This window comes from Leopardus geoffroyi, chromosome E1 (genome assembly GCF_018350155.1).
Source record: "Leopardus geoffroyi isolate Oge1 chromosome E1, O.geoffroyi_Oge1_pat1.0, whole genome shotgun sequence".
In the NCBI taxonomy this organism is placed as follows: Eukaryota; Metazoa; Chordata; class Mammalia; order Carnivora; family Felidae; genus Leopardus; species Leopardus geoffroyi.
In genome coordinates this window covers 50,221,191-50,244,118 of record NC_059330.1, presented here as the reverse complement: position 1 = coordinate 50,244,118, position 22,928 = coordinate 50,221,191, and the positions used below count along the sequence as shown (strand labels likewise).

General features: G+C 38.9%; 1 protein-coding gene and 1 pseudogene across 1 annotated transcript in view; both read left to right on the top strand.

Moving 5' to 3' along the window:
* Window positions 1-14,616, top strand: part of LOC123602930 (ATP-binding cassette sub-family A member 10-like) — a 66,893-nt gene extending 52,277 nt beyond the window's left edge. The window contains 14 exon segments of the mRNA XM_045487246.1: window positions 182-268; window positions 3,007-3,098; window positions 4,043-4,160; window positions 5,641-5,758; window positions 6,145-6,236; window positions 7,960-8,138; window positions 8,419-8,431; window positions 8,433-8,495; window positions 8,575-8,669; window positions 9,353-9,472; window positions 9,696-9,836; window positions 12,522-12,601; window positions 13,493-13,548; window positions 13,668-14,616. Coding sequence (XP_045343202.1) covers window positions 182-268; window positions 3,007-3,098; window positions 4,043-4,160; window positions 5,641-5,758; window positions 6,145-6,236; window positions 7,960-8,138; window positions 8,419-8,431; window positions 8,433-8,495; window positions 8,575-8,669; window positions 9,353-9,472; window positions 9,696-9,836; window positions 12,522-12,601; window positions 13,493-13,548; window positions 13,668-13,766 — 1,353 coding nt within the window. The 3' untranslated portion in view covers window positions 13,767-14,616.
* A 1,998-nt stretch (window positions 14,617-16,614) lies between these two features.
* On the top strand, window positions 16,615-19,429 carry LOC123602929 (annotated as a pseudogene).
* The last annotated feature ends 3,499 nt before the right edge of the window (window positions 19,430-22,928 follow it).

The window sequence follows — 22,928 nt, the reverse complement described above, 5'->3', positions numbered from 1 at the left end:
CTACCGCATACAATTGGAAGGCAGAAGGTGTTGGAGATTACAACCAAGGAAGGATGTCAGCTCATCAACAGAATTTAGTAACAGAGAACAAATTCAAGTTCAACGTTTGCATATTTAGTGCACAAATTTTATATGCATCAAGCAGAGGAAACTTCATTTAACTCTTGTGTTTCTTCAACAGGTATTTTATGTGTATGTGAGAAACTCGGAAAGTGTGAATGATGAAATAAAGGAAGGCAATCAGAGCATTCTCTTAACAATCTTAATAGTAAGAAAAATTTTCTACCTGAATGTGTATTGCCTAGGATTCGTAACTGTGTAATACACTTAGTCTTATTTAAATAACGGCAAATTTAAGTATCCTAAAAATACTCGCTCTTACTATATTCTATTATATTCTACATTCAAATATAATGACAGTAAAACATAAGGATATTTTTCTATATGGAATCAATGACAGTATAATATACACCAGAAATACTAAAGGCTTGGTTGCTGTTCAGAAATACTAAAGGCTTGGTTGCTGTTGTTTTTTTTTTAATTTTTTAAGTGTTTATTTTTGAGAGAGAGAGAGAGAGAGAGAGAGAGAGAGCACAAACAGGGGAGGGGCAGAAAGGGAGGGATGCAAAGAATCCGAAGCAGGCTCCAGGCTCTGAGCTGTCAGCACAAAGTCCAACCCGAGGCTCAGACTCACGAACCGTGAGATCATGACCTGAGCCGAAGCTGGACTGTTAACCAACTGAGCCACCGAGGTGCCCAGCTTGGTTGCTATTCTTATACATTATTGACATGATATGTATCCAAAGACAATTTGGATTGCCTGTGGTGATTTATAAAGAATGCTATATGGCCAAAAATCATTTAAGTATGGATGAAAAAATAAACTAATTTGAATAATGAAAAAGAAAGGTGAAAAATTAAGTGGAATTTTATACTGGGAAAAGATACTGAGATAGAATATAAGTGTTATTTCTGTGCATATGGTAACTGAGGCAGAAAAGGGAAACAAAATGGATTACAGACCTCTTTTTTCTCTTTAATGGCAGAAGAATAGTTTCTTGAGGGAGAAAGTTTCCCAAGTTTTTATAAATTTATAAAATTATATCCATTTCCACATGAGTCTTTGTATATTGAACATGTATCTTTCCTATTTTCTAAATATATGCAGAGATGTTACGTATTCAATTATTTTTTAATTGACCACTAACAAATCCTAAAGTTATACAGTTGTTTGGTTAAGACATATATTCTTTAAAATGTGCAGCTCTGGGTGATATAACACAGAAACCCTGGGACCTAATGCTGTTACTGGTAGGCATCCTTCCATTGTTTATGATTTTACTTGGAAACATCTTAGTACTTAACGATGAAGCATTCTATTAACTGTGTAAAGTATTACGCGATCCCTAGTTTACTAGAGGTTTTAGTCTTCGTTTGCTTATGTATTTATCAAGAATGAATCCGAATCTTATCAAAGGTTGTGTGTATCAAGAATAATCAAATAGTTTTACTAAGTCTATTAAGATAATTAATGAATTTTATTTCATATTTCATATTTAAGAAATCTGTCCCTCTCTGAGGTCATTTAAAATTCTTTGATGTTGTCCTCTAAAAGACTTATATTTTCTTACCCATTTATGTCTTCAGTCACCCGCACTTGATTTTATTTCTGTGTTGTGAGGGAAGGGTCCTATTTCATTTCTGTCTTTAAAGATACTCGGTTGTCCAGAACTATTTATTGAAAAGCCTGTGCCATTCCATTGATATTCAGGAACGCCTCTGTTCATATATAAGATGCCCGTGTATACAGGGTCTGTTTCTGGGATATCTATTCCAATTTGTATGCTTCTGCCAAATTCTTTGGATAGCTACTAGTTTGGTAGTGCTTTTAGCTAAATTCCAGGCTTGGGGGCCTGAGTGGCTCAGTTGGTTGAACATCTGATTCTTGATTTCGGCTCAGGTCGTGATCCCAGGGTCGTGGGATCGAGCCCTGCATTGAGCCTTGCATCAGGTTCCACACGGAGCAGGGAGCCTGCTGAAGAGTCTCTCTCTCCCTCTGCCCCTCCCCCCGGCTCATGCTCTTGCTCTCTAAAGTAAATAAAAATAAAGATTAATTAATTATTTAATTAATTCCAGGCTTGAGGTGTTTGGGACCATTCAGATGATGTGAATTTGGGCTACAAATATGTGCAAAAGCTGGCTTCTCATTCTGTTTCACTCCCCGTGGTTGACACTCAAGGCAATTATCTTACAAACCTCCTGGGTATTCTTCATGTCCTTCCCTAAGAGTAAAACCCTTTGAGACCCGTGCTTTATTAGTGAAAAGACCACCTATTCTACTCCTTGCTTGGAAGAAAACTCTAGAGTTGTGTACTTTCTCCTGTCTTCTTCTCCTGGACGTGCCATGAAATCTGAAGTTTGAAAACTAACTCCAGGAGCAGAGATGCTTTGATGTCAAGCCTACCCCCTACATCCACTGAGATTGGGCTTAAAAAGCCCTTACTATCTTTTTTCTTTTTAATTGATTATTTTTGAGAGAGATGGTGAGCTGGGGAGGGGCAGAGAGAGGGGGAATCCCAAGCAGGCTCTGCAGTGTCGATGCAGAGCCCAACGTGGGGCTTGAACTCATGAAACCCTGAGATCATGACCTGAGCCAAAACCAAGAGTCTGATGCTTAATAGACTGAGCCACCCAGGGAGCCCAAAAGTTCTTACTATCTTTAAAAAAAGTCCCTACTATCTCGTCAGCTTTTCTGTGTGTGTGTGTGTGTGTGTGTGTGTGTGTGTGTGTGTGTGTGTGTTTAATTTAATTCAGGACTTTTAGGGTTTTTCCTGCTCCCCTATTGGAAGGGTTGGTTTGGATAAACTCCTGTCTGAAGTATTTTGTAAGATTTTTGTCAAATTTGTAAGAAAATGATCAAATCTTCCATAAGGAAAGGCAAATATTGTTTACTGAATCTGAATACCATGATGATGCTAATTCTAATTTTCCTTCTTTACTTTTTAGCCATACCTTCAGAGTATCATTTTCCTTTTTGTCATAAAGTGTCTAGAAATGAAGTATGGACAAAAAACAATGAGGAAAGAACCAGTCTTCAGGTCAGGATAACATTTCTTAACATCTGAGTATAATTTAAATATTTAATGTTGGTGACAGTACATTTAACATCAATTTATTATGATAGATTTACTAGTCAGTTCTTAGCAGGGCAAACTGGACATCATTATTCTGGGGAAAAAATAAAAACCAAACCAACCCCCAACCGCATTAGATTGAATGCAGGCATGCATAATTTCTAATTCCTGGGTCTTAATAGATCTTAGGCAAGTTGAGTTTTGTTGGTTCCATGCCTCTCTCTTAGCAGTGGGGAAGCACCAAAGTTTGTTTTTCTCCTGCCGAGAGCAAGTATCAGTCCCTGAAGAGGAGACGTGAGAATGAGCTGGTGCGTTCAGTATGTGGGTGGACCGTTTTGGAAAGAGAAGAGAAGCCAGTTCTGGCGATCACTGATGATGTAATGTGAGCACAGTGTGGATGAGGCAGACGGGAAACACTGATGAGTGTGCATCTGAGGGAATTTAGAGAGCCCGTTGACAGATGGAATAGAAGGTCTTAAAGACAATAATCAAAGAAAATATTTCTTTTTTTTTTTTTAATTATTTTTTTCAACGTTTATTTATTTTTGGGACAGAGAGAGACAGAGCATGAACGGGGGAGGGGCAGAGAGAGGGGGAGACACAGAATCGGAAACAGGCTCCAGGCTCTGAGCCATCAGCCCAGAGCCTGACGCGGGGCTCGAACTCACGGACCGCGAGATCGTGACCTGGTTGAAGTCGGACGCTTAACCGACTGCGCCACCCAGGCGCCCCTCAAAGAAAATATTTCAAGGGACTTGGCTACCTACAGAAGGAATCTTGTTGGTCGTAAATTACTTTTTTTTCTCTTAAAGCCAAGGATAGTCATTTAAGTATAGAGGCTTACGTACGTTCTCTTGATAAGGTGGTACAGCTGGAATCGAATGTATGTTATTTTATTTTCTCTGTAGGATCTCAAGAAGTAGGGAAAATCATCCAAACCCAGAAGAGCCAGAAGAAGAAGATGAGAATGGCCAAGCTGCAAGAGCGAGAACAGCAAATGCACTCACTACTCTGAACCCGGATGAGGTGACAAGTGTCTTGACCCTTCACAAAACTCTGAGCTCGGTGGCTTGTCCTGGAGAGCTGAACTCCTGGTTTTTCTTTTCGCAACTTGGCTTTGTTTCTGTGACATTGCATGTGTATGTCATATTTAAATCACATCTTTTGCAGTACGTATCGTATCACGACTCCTCTAGTGTTCTCTTCTTCAGTTTTTTGTGGGTCTTCACTGGCCACGTCTTCATGCGTGTCGCGGCCGGCGCGACAAACACCGAGGTCAGGGTCCTGAGGGTAGGGGAATGCAAGAAAAAAAGAGAGAAGAGAAAGTTTGGGAACAGGAGGGTCCCCTGGGCTGATGGCCCAAGTGACGGCTTTATTGTTGCTGTACACAATCTTTTATACCCAGACTCTTATGGGTTAGGTCATTCTAAGAATAAACAGGTTTCACATAATTGCTGCCAACCAAAACATTTAGTTCTGTGTTTCTTGTGCATTTTCTAGACGGGTCACAAGACCTTGTTGATAAGATTGCTAGCAAAACACAATTCCCATGTTTGTTTCTATCTGACTCGGGGTAGAAAAAGGGAGGTAGCATTACTGCCAACACCTGCAGACCACAGTCTTCAGGAATTAACTTTCTCAGCCTTGACAAGGCTTTCGTATGCCCTTGAAAGTGGGGGAATGGGACGGGGAACCACCGGGTTGGCTTGAGTCAACAGGGAACGTTGCTGGACCCGGTCTCAGCCTGGCGCCGGGCCCGGCCTCCCACATGAATGGGAGGGGGAACCACCAGGTTGGCTTGAGTCAACGGGGAACATTGCTCGACCCGGTCTCAGCCTGGCACCGGGGCCCGGCCCCCCACAATGCGTCACTGCAATTCAACACATTCTCCGATATTTTTATCAACCTTAACAAAAGTTCGCGTCTTCTGCAAGACTTGCAGTTTCATTTTGCCTCATCTCGAATTGTGACATTAGTAACGGTAATCAGCAGGTGAATTTACACCTAGTTCGTTTCAATAAGAAATGAATCAAAGGGGCGCCTGGGTGGCTCAGTCGGTTAAGCGACCGGCTTCAGCTCAGGTCCTGATCTCACTGCTTGTGAGTTCAAACCCCGCATAGGGCTCTGTGCTGACAGCTCAGAGCCTGGAGCCTGCTTCGGTTTCTGTGCCTCCCTCTCTCTCTGCCCCTCCCCTGCTCACGCTCTTTCTCTGTCTCAAAAATAAATAAACAAAAAAAAATTTTTTTTAAAGAAATCAACTAGAAATTAGTGCCAAGGGCATAATGCAAACACAATGAATTTGATTAGGAATTGGTTCTCTCCATGGTTGATAAAGTAATCTTCATTCATGAACGTACATTTAGGCATTTCATTTGAAAGAAAGAGGCTGAATTATCACTGTCACAAAATCTGGTTAGATTCATAGCCTAGGACATGAAAGGTAAAACATGAATGCACAAAATATCTGAAATTTAATGGGAAAATCATGCTTTGTCATGTTTTCCAGAAACCACTCGTAGTGGCAAGCTGTTTACACAAGGCATATAAAGAGAAAAAGGAACATTGCTTTTCAACAAGAAAGAAGAAAATAGCTATTAGAAACATCTCATTCTGCATTAACAAAGGTTTGGATAACGTTCCCTTTATTAGAATGTTCCTTATTATTTAGGTTTGGGACTATGAAAAGGGGGAAAATTTCCATTCTTTGAGACTGTTCACCTATCTTGGTTAACAGATAATTATAAAAATACTTGACATGTTGGCAGAGAAACAATTTCTGTTTCAAAATCATGTCCCAGTTCAAATGGTGAGAAACCCCATCTTGGATCAGGAATACCAAACCATTCTACTATAAATCCAAAGTCTTTCCATTCACACTGTAATATAGAAAATTACAAAGGGGTTGTTGGAAGATGTTCTTTTGTTTCAAAATATTACTAAACTAAGTGAATTTAGGCTGGTCAAACTTTGAAGTACAAATCATATCATCAATGACGACTCTGTCTTCCAGGTGAAGTGTTGGGGTTGCTGGGACACAATGGAGCCGGTAAAAGCACTTCTATTAAAATGGTAACAGGAGACACAAAGCCAACTGCAGGAACGGTACGTGACAAGCTCATTGCCAGGGGAAATTTCATTTGCAGTGTCAATATCGTCCTCATATTGTTCTTTCAGCAGATCAAATGATTTTTTAGAAAATGAATAAATAGATGAAAGATTTTACAAAATATCTCTGCATGCTCAAAAAATAGTGAAGCTCAATGGTCCCTTTCTTTATTCAAGTATAATTAACATACAGCGTTATATTAGTTTCAGGTGTACACTATAATTATTCAGCAATTCTATATGTCACCCAATGCTCATCACGCTAAGTGTCCTCTTAATTGCCTTCACCTATTTCTTCGGTCTGCACCTCCCTTCTGGCAATCACCAGTTTGTTTTCTGTATATAACAGTGTTTTTTTTGTTGTTCTCTCTCTTTTTCTTTGTTTTGTTTCTTAAATTCCACATATGAGTAAAATCATATGGTACTTGCCTTTCTCTGACTGACTTATTTCACTTAGCGTGATACTCTCCGGGTCCATTCACATTGTCACAGGGGCAAGCTGTCATTCTTTTCTGTGGCTGAATAATATTCCATTATATATATATATATATTATATATATATATATAATATATATAATGATATAATGTATATTATATATAATGTAATGCATATGTAATATAATATATATTATATATTATTAATATATTAATAATTATATAACTAATTATTTTAATATAATGTATAATGTAATGTATATATAATATAATATATAATATTAATATATGTAATATATATTTAATATAATATAATATATTAATATATTATATGTTATATATACTAATATTTATAATAGTTGATATAACATAATATATATTCCATTATATATAATATATAAGGCTATAATATATATAATATATAATGGAATGTATATTTAATATAATATATATGTAATATAATATAATATATATTCCTTTATTTATAATATATAATGCTATAATATATAGAATATATAATAGAATATATATTTAATATAATATATGTAATATAATATATATTATAGAATATATAATTTATTATATATAATACACAATGTAACATATAATATATAATATACATAATGTAATATATAATATAATATATATGTAATATAATATATCATATAATATATAATGTAGTATATATAATATACAATGTAATATATAATATATAATGCAGTATATATAATATATCTAATATAATATGATATATATTCCATTATATATAATATATAATGCTATAATATATATTATATAATGCATTATATATTTAATATAATATATGTAGTATAATATTATATATATTACATTATATATATTATAGCATTATATATTATATATAATGGAATATATATAGTGGAATATGTATCTAATATAATATAATATATATTCCATTATATATATAATACATATAATGATACAATATATATAATTATATATATATATATATATATATATATCATTCATCTGTCCTTTCTTCTTTACCCATTCATCTATCAATGGATACTTGGATTGTTTCCACATCTTGGCTATTGTCAATAATGCTGCAATAAACATGGAAGGAGGTGTATATCTTTTTGAATTAGTATTATTGTTTTCTTTGGTTAAATACCCAGTAGTGGAATTACTGGATCATATGATAATTCTATTTTTCATTTTTGGAGGAGCCACTTTTATCTCCTTCAGTAGAGGGAGGATTGGAGCAGATGCTGGATGCGGATCTGACTTTCCTGGTTCAATGCAGGTGGTTTTAGAAGGCTACAGAACATCTCCAAGGCAACCGGAAGATGACACCGTCAAGTTCTTGGGGTACTGTCCTCAGGAGAACTCACTGTGGCCCGGTCTTACGGGGAAAGACCACCTGGAGCTGTAGGCAGCAGTGAAAGGAATGAGCAAACAGGAGGCTGCTCTGAGTACTTCTCGGTACAGAAGGAAGCTTTGTGGAGGGAAGACGGGAGGAACATGTCATTTCCTGATTAAATATGGAAAGGAGATCATAAACAAGATCTTTTAATTTTCGCGCAAATTAAAATGACTGAAAATCTGAATAAGAACCAAATCATAAGTTTATGCATTTGTGATGATGTTAATGGTCCTTCAATCTACTGTTTTCAGGTGGATGGTGCTAAGGTTTTCTATATCGTTGGTGTAGGTAGGAACATGTGCCTTGTGTATAAATCAGTGTCGGGTTTTTTTTTGTCAGATTGGTGGAAGCTTTTCAAGCTCTAGGAACAACTTAAAGTGCCCGTGAAGGACTTACCCCAAGAAGGAAAGAGGAAGGTAGGTGGGGGGCTGAGTGTTACTCTACGCACCCCACGGGTCGGTGCCAGACATGCTGTTCCTCTCCTTCTCGTTCCAGCTGTGCTTTGCACTGAGCATCCTGGGAGACCCATCGGTGGTGCTTCTGGATGAGCCATCCACAGGGGTGGACCCCGAGGGGCAACAGCAAATGTGGTGAGGGACATCAGATTACGTAGTATGAGTCTGGAGTTAATATTCTTTCTACATTTGCTCTATTTATCTTTGATGCTCACATAGTCTATTATTTAATTCAGTGAAACTTACTGTAGTATTCAAAATTCCCCAAGGAAGGAAAAATAGACACGTTAAGAATCGAATAGAATCTTGAATGTCTTCGCTTGGATTTTCTTTTTCTTACTCTTCTTCCTCTGCCTCTTTTTTCTTTTATTTTTCAGTTGTTGAAAATCCTACAATGTGATGTTTCTCTGTACTCCAGCTTTTTTAAACAAACATTGTTTTACTCACTATTTCCCAACTTTTCACGCTATGAAGCCAATGAATGTTGGAATATAATTACATAATGCAGTACAATTTTTATTCTTTCTCTCTAGAGCAAAGATTTTTTTTTTCTTGTGGCTGAATACGGAATTTTCTATTTAGTCTTCCTATTTCTTTCTGTTCATCTATTTTCCTAAATTACTTTTTCTTCTTTTAAAATTTATTTATTTACTTACTTTATTTATTTATTTATTTATTTATTTATTTATTTAAATTTAAATCCAAGTTAGTTAATATACTGTGTAGTAATCTTGGCTGCAGGAGTAGAACCCAGTGATTCGTCTCTTACATATCCAAGTTACTTTCTAAATGTGAACAATCCCATCCTTTATCTGTAGGCAGGCAATTCAGACCATTGTTAAAAACACAGAGAAGGGTGTTCTCCTGACCACCCACTCCATGGCGGAGGCTGAGGCTGTGTGTGACCGCGTGGCCATCATGGTGTCCGGAAAACTGAGGTGGGTGCCCATCCTTGACCACAGTCGGCCCCCAAGTTCCTCAGGGAGAATTGCAGTTCACTGTGACAGCTTGTATTCTTCAGCTCCTTGATCTATGATCGAATATCTTTTGATCTATGATCGGATATCTACCTCTGCATTTGCAGTTGAGGAAGAAATTAAAAGATAAGTGTTTTTTTTTTTTTTTTTCCTTCAACTCTTTTTTTTGTCTTCCCTGGATTAGGTGTATTGGTTCCATTCAAAATCTGAAAAGCAAGTTTGGTAAAGATTATATTCTAGAAGTAAAAATAAAGGACCCCACTCAGGTGGAACCTGTCCACACGGAGATTCTGAAGCTTTTTCCGCAGGCTGCTTGGCAGGAAAGGTAAAGGACGTTTTTGGCTCGGGTGGCAAGTGTATAGGTTTTCCACTACACATAATTTAGTCTAGGATGAGTCTGGAGAGGAAGAGAAAGGTGGAGCTGGCTTATTTATTACAAAACAAGTTGTTTGGAGGTCACTTGGATATATAGAAAAAAGAGCAATTGAAAAGCTATTTTCAGTGGATGTTTCATATCTCAGAAAAGGTGGATGGGGTGTGTGTGTGTGCGTGTGTGTGTGTGTATGCATATTCATGGATGTGTAAATTATGCAATGGTTTGAAAAACAGGAACAGAGAATGAACTAAACCATGAGTTTAATGTTTTTTAATAGGCAATAAAAATTATGTGTCAACCTAGGTAGCATTTTACCGAATATAAAATTGTGTCTAGAGCTCCAATAACACACACATACATATTCTTGAGAAAGATTGAGTCAATCCTAAATTAATTGATTATAGGACATTTAATCCTCCCTATGGTTCTTTGAAATTTGTGTGTGGTCAGCTATGAGTTACAAGCACAGATAACCAAACCCACGTGAATAGCAGAATGAAGCTGAGTTGAATTGAAAGATGTACAGGGTTGGGGTGCCTGGGTGGCTCAGTCAATTGAGCATCTGGCTCTTGATTTCAGCTCAGGTCATGATCCCATGGTTTGTAGGATAGAGCCCTGCAGTGGGCTCTGTACTGACAGCCAGAGGTCTACTTAGGATTCTATCTCTCCCTCTCTCTCTGCCCCTCTCCTCCTGGCACTCTCTCCTTATCTCTCAAGATAAATAAATAAGCATTAAAAAAAGAAAGATTTACAGGGTTTTTAAAATACATTTATTCTGTTAATTTCTTAAAAATAATACTTACTGAATACCTACTATATGCTGGAGACCATGTATCAAGTAGTCAATAAATAGAGAAGATTCTTATGGTGCTTACCATCTTTGGGGGACGAGGATATTAAGCAAATGAAGATACAAAGAAATAAGGAAATGACATTAAGGTAGGACTTTAAAACTGAGCAGAGTTTGGCTGCTGAAGAATGGGGAGAAGAGAACACAGAATGTGTAAAGAACTTAAGTCAAGAATGAACTTTATACCTGCAGAGTGGGGGGAAAAAGCTCATATTGTTGATGTGTAAAGGGTGGCATCTCCAAGTGGAGATGCCAGAATACTGAGATGTAGCCCTGTGGCTCAGAAGAAAAGTGAAAGGTCATTGAGAGATTTGCTCTGCCAATCATCAATGATGGGCATTTTTACTATATAGAAGACCATTAAGTTAGGAGAATGGGTGAAGTCAACAGGGGACATAGAAAAGGGAGAAGGTCTAGGATGAAACACCAGGAACTCTCTGTGTTGAGATTGGATTGAGGAAGAAAAGCTGGTGGGGAAACTACCACCACCACCACAACAGCCATTATGACAAATTATTAAAGTGTGTCTAAAACAGCACTATCTTACCAAATTTCTGCAATGATGGAAATGCCGTATCTGTGCTGTCCAAAATGGTAGCCAATACCCATATGTGGCTATGGAGCACTTCACACATGGCTAGTGTGACCAAGGGATTGAATTTTACACTTTATTTATTTTAATTAATTTAAATTTAAAAAATCCTTGATGTTTATTTATTTTTGAGAGAGAGAGAGACAGAGTGTGAGCAGGGGAGGGGCAGAGAGAGAGAGGGAGACAGAGAATCTGAAGCAGGCTCCAGGCTCTGAACCGTCAGCACAGAGCCCGATGTGGGGCTCATGAACTGTGAGATCACAACCTGATCCGAAATCAGAGGTTCAACCAACTGAGCCACCCAGGCACCTCAATTTAAATTTAAATACTACATGTGGCTAGTAGCTAAGATATTAAATAGAACAGGTCTAGAAACTTAGAAAGAAAGTCACAGATATTGGTTGTTTAAGAAGCTGAGAGAGAGTGTGTGTTAGTTTTAAGGAGGATGTCTACAACTGCATTTAATGCTTTTGAGAAGTCTAAAAAATAAGAACTAAAGAATGTTCACTGGATTGTACCACATGGAGGTCATGGACAAACTTATTTGGGAAAGGGGAAGCTGGAGGTCAAGAAAAAAAGCTTTTTAATAGGAGATAGTTTGGCGGGTTTTAAAATTTTTTTTTTCAACGTTTATTCATTTTTGGGACAGAGAGAGACAGAGCATGAACGGGGGAGGGACAGAGAGAGAGGGAGACACAGAATCGAAACAGGCTCCAGGCTCCGAGCCATCAGCCCAGAGCCTGATGCGGGGCTCGAACTCACGGACCGCAAGATCGTGACCTGGCTGAAGTCGGACGCTCAACCGACTGCGCCACCCAGGCGCCCCGGGTTTTAATATTATAAGAGAGATTGGAAATTAAATGCAGGGGGGAAAGTTTTATGAAAAGGTTCCAGGGAGCATGTTCAGGTATTGGCATTAATACGGTAAGAAAGAGGCACAGGCTGAGTATGAAAGATTCTTTATCAGAGATATTTTTCAGTATTTATCTTGAACATTAAATTTAGAGCAACCAGATTTTGGTTGTGACCAGATTTTTATGACTAAAGATAAGTTATTCGGCTCAGATTCATGCACTATCAAATTAAACTACTTAGACTTTTACTCAAAGAAAACTTTGAAAATTTATTTTGGCCATCAATTTCTCCCCACTGTTATAACACTGTGATAAGTGGGACTCTTTCCTTCCCCCAGATATTCCTCCATGATGGCATATAAACTACCTGTGGAAGCCGTTCGCCCTCTGTCTCAGGCCTTTTTCAAATTAGAGGCAGGTAAGTTTAGACATACTTAGACTTTATCGTGCATATTTTTACATGGAATATATACTATATGAGTTCAAATGGAAAGATCGTATAATCAGCCAAAACTTAGACAACCTCCACTGGACTAGTCTTACAAACCCTGACGGAAATGCAGTGGTGGCTCTAGAATCAGGTTTACTCCCCCTGATTTTTCCTCTGCTAACAAGGTAACTCAGCTGCCAGGAAGCCAGAATGTTCTCTCCTGGTTCCATTGCATAGTATTGGAGGATAATTATCAACATGTCCCAGAGAATACTGAGGGAACCTTCTTGCATCTCGATGTTTATCATAGTCAGAGGGGTAGGGAGCAAGAATGTGGAGACAACGAGAGGAGGCTCAAATGCAGGTCCGAGAAGGACAGTACACAGGGCTGCGATGTGACAAGTTAGGATCAGTGGGGGGAAGGGGGGAGGGGTTGAACTTGTTCTAGAGACACTGACTAGAGGTCACACTGGCTATTGATGAGGCCTTGACGTGTAGAAATATGGAATTCACTCAAATGGTACCTGCATGCGGGGTACTCCTCCGTAGATTCTTATAAATATAGAGACCCAACAATACCCAACAGTCGATTTGGAGTCCAATAATACATATGTAGGAATCAAAAGGCAAAATACCAAAATAGGACACGAGGAGCTCTTCGAAGAAAAAGTCTGTGGCAATTTATGTATTCATGCATTACTCTTCTTTGTTGGGCCATATCGACATTTTTCTTTAAGTTAACCTTCCAAAAAATTTAATGACTTGGCCTGTATCTTCAAGTGTCTCATGGACCTGAGGTTACTGCTTATATTGTGTACTTTGAAAACACTTTTGGTGAAAAACATGTAAGCCACTGATGTCAGTCCCTTTGAAATGCAGTGAAACAGACCTTCGACCTGGAAGAATACAGCCTCTCTCAGGCTACCTTGGAACAGGTGAGCTTTCTTTAAACCAGGGAGCATCATCTGGGAGCCTTTGTGTGAAACTCTGTGTGTATCCATCTTTCAGAAACACCCTGACATGTGTGTTTCCTTATTTATTTTCTCCCACTTAGGTATTCTTAGAACTCTCTAAAGAACAGGAGCTGGGAAATCTTGATGATGAAGTTGATACAACAGTTAGATGGAAACTCCTCGCACAAGAAGAGCCTTAAAACCCCGAGTCTCCTAATGTTAGGTTTTAGGTCCTACTACATTATTAGTTTCCAGAATTCTAGAACGATCTGCCATATTACCACAGGTAACAAACAAACAAACAAAAACATTCAGTAGTTTAAACAAGCAATAATGATTAAGAATTTAAATGGCTTTCAACATTCTAGAATGGAGGGGAGAAGCAAAGATAGGGAAGGATAGTGAGTGTAACATAATCAGACATTATACTAATCACTAGTAAGACCTATTTTGTGCTCAATATTAATTCAAAAATCATAATGTTAGTCCACTTTTTTATTATTTCCAATAAGGCTGGATGCTGAACACATTTTATGAATAAAACGTTGTATTTTTGAACCTGAACTTTAAATATATCAGCTCTTTTTAAAGCATTATTTACTCAGATACCAACTTAATGTAATATTGACCATAAGATGATCTAATAAGTTGGTGGATAAAATGACACAGTATAACCTTTAGATATAATTAAATTTTCTGATTATAACATAAGGATATGTTCATGTAAGGATATATAGAAATTATATCGATGAAGATAATAGTAATCTATAGTAAAACACCAGCATAAATATTTTAGCTACCTATCATCAATGCTCTTTTCATGAGTACCTTCTCAAAGTTGACATCAGTGGGCAGGGTGATTTCCTATGTTTTTCCACTTCACGGTTCATGAACATTTCCCGTATCATTGTAATGCCTTTGGGTTATGAAATGGCTGCATTGGATCCCTTTGATGTACTGTCATGGTTTTACTTAACTTTTTTTACTATTATCTGACATTTTTGGTTACATGCTAGTTTATCTTTTATAAATAAAGCTGTGACGAACTTCTTTTCAGTCTTCTCTTATTACAGTCTTGGGTAAGTAGTTCCAATATCAACAAATAGCTCTCTGCTCTATGAAATCTGGGTAACTTTGTTCTCTGACCAACAGAAAAGTTCAGTACCTATCCTAAGCTTCTGAAACCCCCACAGGACCTTTTAATGTCATGCTCATCCCTGACTCTGACTTCCTTCATCTGCTGAATTCCTGTTGTCTGGTCTGTGGTTTGTGTCAGTTCCTTAACCTTCACCTTGGCCTTGACTTAAAGGTAGAACTTGGCCCCTTACCTTGATTCCTACAAACAGCCATTCCATGGGTGATTTATAAAAGAGGCACATCCTCCTACCTTGTAGGAGTACCTAAAATTAAATTAAAATGCATAAAAATTTGGCATTTTATCTGTAATGTTCTAGTTTTCTTAAAATGGAAATTCCATTCAATTAGTTGCATCATTAAAACCAACAAAGAAATATATTTATGATTTCAGTAGATGAGACATTTTCTATCCCTAGATTACCACACCTCTTCAGTTGCTTTAGTTCAATGGTTCTCAACTGGGGGCAGTCACCCCTGTCCCCCCCGCCACACACACACACACACAGACACACACACAGGGGACAATTGGCATTATTTGGAGTTGTTTTTGATTATCTCAACGGGGAGTTGCTACTGGCATCCAGGGGGTAGAGGCTAGGGATGCTGCTAAACATCCTACAATCCACAGGACCGCTTTCCACGAAAAAGAATCATCCAGCTCAAAATGTCAATAGTGCCCATACTGAGACACTAATTCTGGTTAACCCTGTGAGCTCATCCTCTAGGTTTGATTATTCACCACCCAGCATCTGAGACTGTCTCACGTCCCTATGTCATCTGTGATCCTCCAGGGATTTCTTTTTTTGTATGAGTCTTTTCTTCCAGGTCCTAATGGCTCATCCAGAGAAAAAGGTGGTACTTTCGGGCTTGCTTCATATCTGGGATGGATTATCACAATTGGTCAAAAAGAGAAGCTTGGTAAAAAAATAACACCTTCCACTTTCTACCCATGTCCTTACTCTGGTCAAACAGTGATTTGCTTTGACCAAAAAGGATACAGCAAGGTTCTGTGATGTCTTCTGATGCACCTGTTTGGCAGTGGATGCTGCTAGCTATCAGATGAAAGTACTTCCTCTAACAAACCTTCTTTAGCTGCTTTGAATAGGTAGGCATTCTGGACTTTAACTTTGTAAATTTCCTGCTTCTATGGGTGAAAATCATTCAAGTGTAGTATGTTTCATTCCTTAAAGTTTTGCTTTGCAGTCATTGGTCGTAACTTCAACTTCTCTGGCCACATGCTGTGACTACCAGGAAAACATAGTTTTGGAATGGGTAGGACCTCTCAATGCTTTCCAGCCATAGTGTCTTAACTAATCACAAAAGGTCCACATTGTTGGTGATTTCCTATTGCACAAAGCCTCGTTCCTGGTAGTGATTTCTGTATTCCGTGGATTTTCCAGCTTGTAAGAAATGGAATCATGTACCTTAATCCAGGTAATGAGGGGCTTGTTGTAATCCCAGCCTATCCAAGAAGAAAGAGAGTTCTGAAAGAGACAGCTTGAAGGTTACTGTGGATTCAAGACAACCACAGGACTCTCTAGAAGAGTATATTGTATTAGCTAAGCCAGAAAAATACATGTAAGAGTGGAGACTATGGATTTTACTCTACCCATGATACGCAGCTTCTTGCTCAGCTCTGCCTTTCCTGAAATATGGGCTTCTTCCCCCAGTTAGTTTTCTCAACTACTTCTGCGTACTTAAAGCTGTGGCTTACCTCTATCTTTAACTTATCCCATGGCCTCCATTGTCCTTCCTACCTCATTGCCTTTCTCTGTGCATCTGTTTAACTTCGTCTGTATTGCCCGGCTCCATTTCTGGAGAATCAAAGCTTGTGATTGGCTTTGTCTCTATTTGAGCTGAGCTGTTTATAACCAACAACACATAGGCTGAATGTGCTATCGTCTGGCACCCATGATACAAATTATGGTCAACTTTACAATAAGAACAGCCTGGGCCCTCATCCCTCAGGAAGGTAGTTTCCAAGAAGCAGCAAGAAGCTGGTAAGTACGATGCTTGGCACATTCCATAAAACCGATAGAGTTTAACCCATACACAGAATTCATGTCTTTTAACACAGATTCTCCTCACATTGAAAATGCCTTGGAAGATCTGGCAGGATTACTCTGGATTAGGTTAAAAATACCAATGGTTACTGGACACCTGGGTGGCTCAGTCGGTTGAGCGCCAGACTCCTGATTTTGGCTCAGGTCATGATCCCAGTGTTGTGGGATCAAGCCCTGTGTTGGGCTCTGTGCTGAGTGTGGAGTCTGCTTAAGATTCTCTCTCTCTCTCTCTCTCTCCTCCCTTACCCCTCCCCCACTTGGGCACTCTCTCTCAAATAATAATAATTTAAAAAATACCAATGATTGCAAGTAACACAAATGGGCATTTATTGCCCAGAAATTTTCCATGTCTCCATTCACTTGATCTTTTAAAAATATGGTAAAATAGGGGCCCCTGGGTGGCTCAGCCGGCTAAGCATTTGACTCCTGACTTTGGCTCAGATCATGATCTCACACTTTGTGAGTTCAAGCCCTGCATTGGACTCTGCACTGACAATGCAGAGCCTACTTGGGATTCTCTCTCTCTCTCTCTCTCTCTCTCTGCCCCTCCTGCACACTCTCTCTCCCCCTCTCAAAGTAAATAAACTTAAAAAAAAAATGCTGTAAAGTAAATATATATAAACACATGTATAACATAAAATTTGTTTGAAATAAACTAGATACAAATATTGTATGAATATGAACACTTATATGAAATATCTACAGTAGGAAAATTCATGGAAACCAAAAGTAGATTAGAGGTCATCAGGAGCTGAGAAAGTGGGTGAATGAAGGATATTGCATAATAGTTATAAATTCCTGTTTAGGGTAATGAAAAAGTTTCAGAATTAGATAGTAATGATGGTTGCAAAGTATTATGAATGCAATTAATGTCACTGAATTTTATATTTCAAAATGGTTAAAATGGCAAGTTCAATCCATTTAATTTTTAAAAGTGTAATTTAAGGGGTGCCTGGGTGGCTCAGTCGGTTAAGCGTCCGACTTCAGCTCAGTTCATGATCTTGCAGTCCGTGAGTTCGAGCCCCACCTCGAGCCCTGTGCTGACAGTTCAGAGCCTGGAGCCTGGAGCCTGCTTCGGATTCTGTGTCTCCCTCTCTCTCTGCCCCTCCCCCGCTCATGTTCTGTCTCTCTCACTCTGAAATGAATAAATGTTAAAAAAAAATTTTTAAGTATAATTTAAAGTAATTTTCACATAGTACCTGTTATTTGAAAGAAAATCATACTACGTTTACATGTCTAGAATATAAAAGATTTTTCCAGCTAGGCTAATACATTCTTGTATCATTCACGCATATTCACACCACAGGTAATATTCTACCTACTGTTTCGTATTTGTCTTATTTAATAACATACTATGAGCATCAGACTTTCCCAGTTTATTATATATCTATGTCATTTGTTTGCAATCTACGTATTATTTTAATGTTTGAATGTACCAAAAAAGTTATAGTTGAAAAATCAATGGAGAGATACATAGATGGGGGCACCTGGGTGGTTCAGTCAGTTAAGTATCTGACTTCGGCTCAGGTCACGATCTCACAGTTCGCGGTTCGAGCCCCAGTTCGGGCTCTGTGCTGACAGCTCACAGCTGGAGCCAGCTTCAGAGTCTCTCTCTCTCTCTCTGTGTCCCTCCCCTGCTCGCGCTCTGTCTCTCCCTGTCTCTTAAAAATAAATAAACTTAGAAAAAAAAAAAGTAACTTTGGACTTTGCTCCTGGGCTGGTGCAAGAGGCATACAGGCTGGCCTTTTCAGATTTAGAATAATTGTGCTGTCATATTAATGAAAAGATTAAGAATAACCTCCATCATTAGGAAACTGTGGCCAAGAACCTACCTTGAAGACGATGTTAAATGAAATAGGAGAGGAGATCATTGTAACAAATGGGCTAATAAATAACTTGGAATTGGAAACTCCACGTCAAGAACAAACTGACAGTTCGCGGAAGGGGCTCTGTGAATCCCCTGAAGAAGATTATAAAGATGTGGAACATCTCAAAAAAAAAATAAATAAATAAATAGGCGTCCGCATTTGCCTCAAGTAACATACCTAGCGCTGTATTAAGAGATCAAATCTTGACCACGAAGAAACAAAGTTGAGACACCTACAGCCACAAAGAAGCCCCCAAATGAACAAAGGAACGAAAACAGGAAGATTAAAGAAATGCCATGAATAACTCCTGATGAGTTCAGTGGTACTCCTAAGTATATGAAATCTCACTTAACCGACTGTTAAATGCATGATGTTCTTAAAGAAATCAACAAGGCAGCTGCCAGTAAACACAAGATGCTACACCAACCCCCAAAATCTATGGGTTCTGTGGCCATAAATCGGCCACAGATTTATTGACGAAGAAACAAAAGATACCAAAGGTCATTATTTTATAGCGGAAGCTGACATAAAGGAGTCCATAACTTTGAAAGCTTACCCAAGGGTTAATGTGATACTGAATATTTGACAAAATTGCCAGAGGCTATCAGAGATTGAAGGGGCGACTTTACCCATTATGTTATAACCTGAGACCCTTGTGAACTTTGGAATGGGCCAACAGTAGGGTTTCTGTTGAGAGGCTACTCCTATAATTTTTTTTTTATTTTTTAAAGTTTATTTATTTATTTTTGGGAGAGAGAGAGAGAGAGAGAGAGCGAGCAGGGGAAGGGCAGAGAGAGCGAGTGAGAGGGAGAATCCTGAACAATCCTGATCTGGTAGCACAGAGCCCGACGTGGGGTTCTCTATAATTTCTTTATATAAATATTCTCTTGAGCGGTTTAATTTTCTTTTTTCTTGTTTCTTCTCAAAATAAAACATTTTGGAATGAAATATGTACATTTAAACATTTACTTCATTTCGGAAAATATTTAACCACCTACCATATGAGCCTTTGCGGTAAATACAGAATGCAACTAAAAAAAAAAAATTCATGTCTAGCTTTTGTGTTTAGCGGACAATGCTGCAGACCCCATAAGGGAGGTACAGACGTAGTAACGGAAGGAAAAGGTCAAGAAAATAAGGTCAAGGATACCCAGGCCCTTTGGAATTAAAGGTCACTAGTGTCTAAATTCCATCAACGGCATTTCGGTCTACAGGCAAACTTCCTAGAAACTGGAATTGGGGCCAGTTTATTCATCTAATTATTGTACATTCCCTTTTGACATTAGGGTAGACCTTACATGAAATGCGTTCAGTGTAAACGAGTCAGTAAACCTCTATCTATAATGAAGTTGTACTAAAAGCGTCCTGAGACGGAAAAAGATAACATGTGTGAGCAGGTTGGTAGTGGCGGTGGGCATGGAAAATGAGTGCTTGGATTATAAGAATTCAGCCATGTTTCTCCTCTGCATGTGGGGACACTGGTCCATGTCTGCACCATCTACTCTGCAGGTTTATCTCAAGAGCAGAGAGGGGAAAAAAAAAAAAAAAAGCGTCTCACCAGGCCCCGTGGCCTGGTTAACACTGTCAATGTGACGATCACACAGTACGTTAGGGGCACCACACGCACAAAAGGTTACAAAAAAGGTAACATTGACCGAATCAGTTGCCACGAGAGTCCACCAACAACCCACCACTGTGCTACACAATCTAGACCCCTACAATATGCGCCATTAGTGGAAAACATCATCAGTCAGATGAGAAGAATTGGACTTCAGAACAGACTGAACCTTAGTAGAATCATCAGCGAAGTTTTCTAAAGACAGAAACACAGCGAACTTCAGAAACAGGAAGACCTTAAAATACTATTTCAGATTTTGCTTTAGTTACATTTGGGAGTGCTTGCTGAGCTTCTGACTTTCCTTTTTCTAAGGACAGCTTTATCTCTTTTTGGCAGCTCCTGGGGAGATGGGGGTGCCTCTAGCAGCTGCAGCTACATCATGGGATTCCAAACTAGCGATTACAACAGATGAGCCAGAGCAATACCAAATCCAGCCAGGGACCATTTGAGTTCCGTCCCAGAGGTCTGAGCAAGAACAGACATGGCTGGCACCTGGCGCCTCTCTGTGGAGAGGTCCACAAACTCTTGGTGCTGAGATTTTGTTCTAGAGTAATGCTGGTCTCATCCCAATAGTGGATTCTAGCCACTCTGCCCACAAAATGGGTATTTGTATGTGTATTGGGTACACGTACACAATGGGTACTTTTGTGTACACAATGGTTATTTCTTCACAAAGCAAATGATCAACATGGAGAAATTAATAAGAAGCAAACATGCAAAAGATAAATGGAAAGCTAAAATTACTGGGGTGCCTGGGTGGCTCACTCGCTTAAGTGTCTGACTCTTGATCTCAGCTCAGGTCATGATCTCATGCTTCATGAGTTTGAGGTCCGCATTGGGCTCTGTGCTGATAGGGCAGAGCCTGCTTGGGATTCTCTGTCTCCCCCTTTCTCTGCCTTTCCCTCTAGTTCTCTCTCTCTCTCTCTCTCTCTCTCTGTCTCAAAAATCAATAAGTAAACTTAAAAAAAAAAAAAGAAAGCTAAAAGTACTGCTGTAGCTAAAATTCCAGAGACCTTGTAGTTCAAGTTTACTTTAAAGTTTTCTCTAGTTAGAAAATGAATCATGAACTACGTATGTTTTTGTTTTGTGTGTGTGTGTGTGTGTGTGTGTGTGTGTTTACCTCAATAAAGCTTTGTTATCATCTTAGACAGCCAAGCTTCCCCAAGTTCACAACCTTTCAGGACACACTGATTCAGCTCTCTGCCATGGATTTGAAAGTATAATCTGGGAGCTAATGGACAAAATAAAGTTGGCAAGAAAGAAGAGGCATCTACCATCTCCTCTTAGGAAGCTAGAGCCTTTTAAGAGAAAGGCTTACCTTGGCCAATAGCCACTCCCATATATATACCATCAAGGCCTGATCCTCTCACTCTTCATCATAATTGCCTGGAAAAACCCCAATCTTGGTTTTAAACCTGTATTAGGGAGACGAACACTGGTGGAGAGTACACAGGAACAAAATAACTAGTCTCACTTTAAATGAATGGCTACAACCTGTCTTCGAGCGGAGCCTTAGTTCTACCTGGCAACTGCACTTCATCCCCCTAATCTGTTCACTCTTGAACTGGGTTGGAGGACTAATTAACCTACTTGTCATGTCTTCTTGCTTCTCAGACTCTGACATCTCTCTCTCTTTCCCCGCTCTTACTTTCAGCAGAAGACCTTGCTTCCCACTTGACTGTTGACGTGTAAACAATTAGAAGAGTGTTTTCACAAGCTTTCGCAATCTCAGCAACCAACCAGGTTTCAATGTACCCCATACTCTTTCTTCTCGTTACTGTGAATGAACAACATTCCTACATAAGGCCAGTATTCGCACCTGTCCACGTGATGCCATCGTCATCCCCCTCCCCTGCTTATGAACACACTGTCAAATGCCTGCCCCTTGCCTGCATTATCTGTAAGATCATGGCCCGTAAGGACCGCTTCTTAAATGAAATGGGAGGATTTCTCGTGACCAAGAGTTGAGAAGGACAGTAATCCCGATAACTTTAGGCTCCCACAGCAAACTCTGAGAAAACCAATGGCATAGTACCCATGTGAAAATCACCAGCATTCTCTGCTCCTGTGCCAATCTGTCTCTGTTCTTAACTAGCAATTAAAGCTCTGCAACATTATAGACACCTCTAAGATTCCATTAACAGAGACTGAAGAAATGTATAGGTTGGTGGGAGGTTCTGCCTCTTCTTCCACAAAATATTGTGTACAGTCAGTAGATAATTAGTACTGGCAACTTATTTATAAACACTTCTGAGACTCAACTCTTGCTGTTTCCTTAAAATTCTCTTATTTTTTTAATGTTTATTTTGTTTATTTTTAAGAGAGAGAAGGAGAGTGAGTGGGACAGGGGCAGAGAGAGAGGGAGAGACGGAGAGAGAATGCCAAACAGACTCTGTGCTGACACCAATGTAGGGCTGGATCTCAAGATCATGAGATCATGACCTGAGATGACATCAAGAGTTGGACACTAAAACAACTGAGCTACCCAGGCACCCCCAAATCATCTTATTTTTAATGGAAGTACATCTTTTAGTTCAGCCAATTCTCGCTGAGATCTTTATTCCATGCACATTTAGCTGAGTATAGAATTTGAGGTTGACCGTTCATTTTCTCTCAGCATTTTGACAACATTATTCCATTGTTTTATGGCATCCTTTGGCTAACTTGATCTTTAAC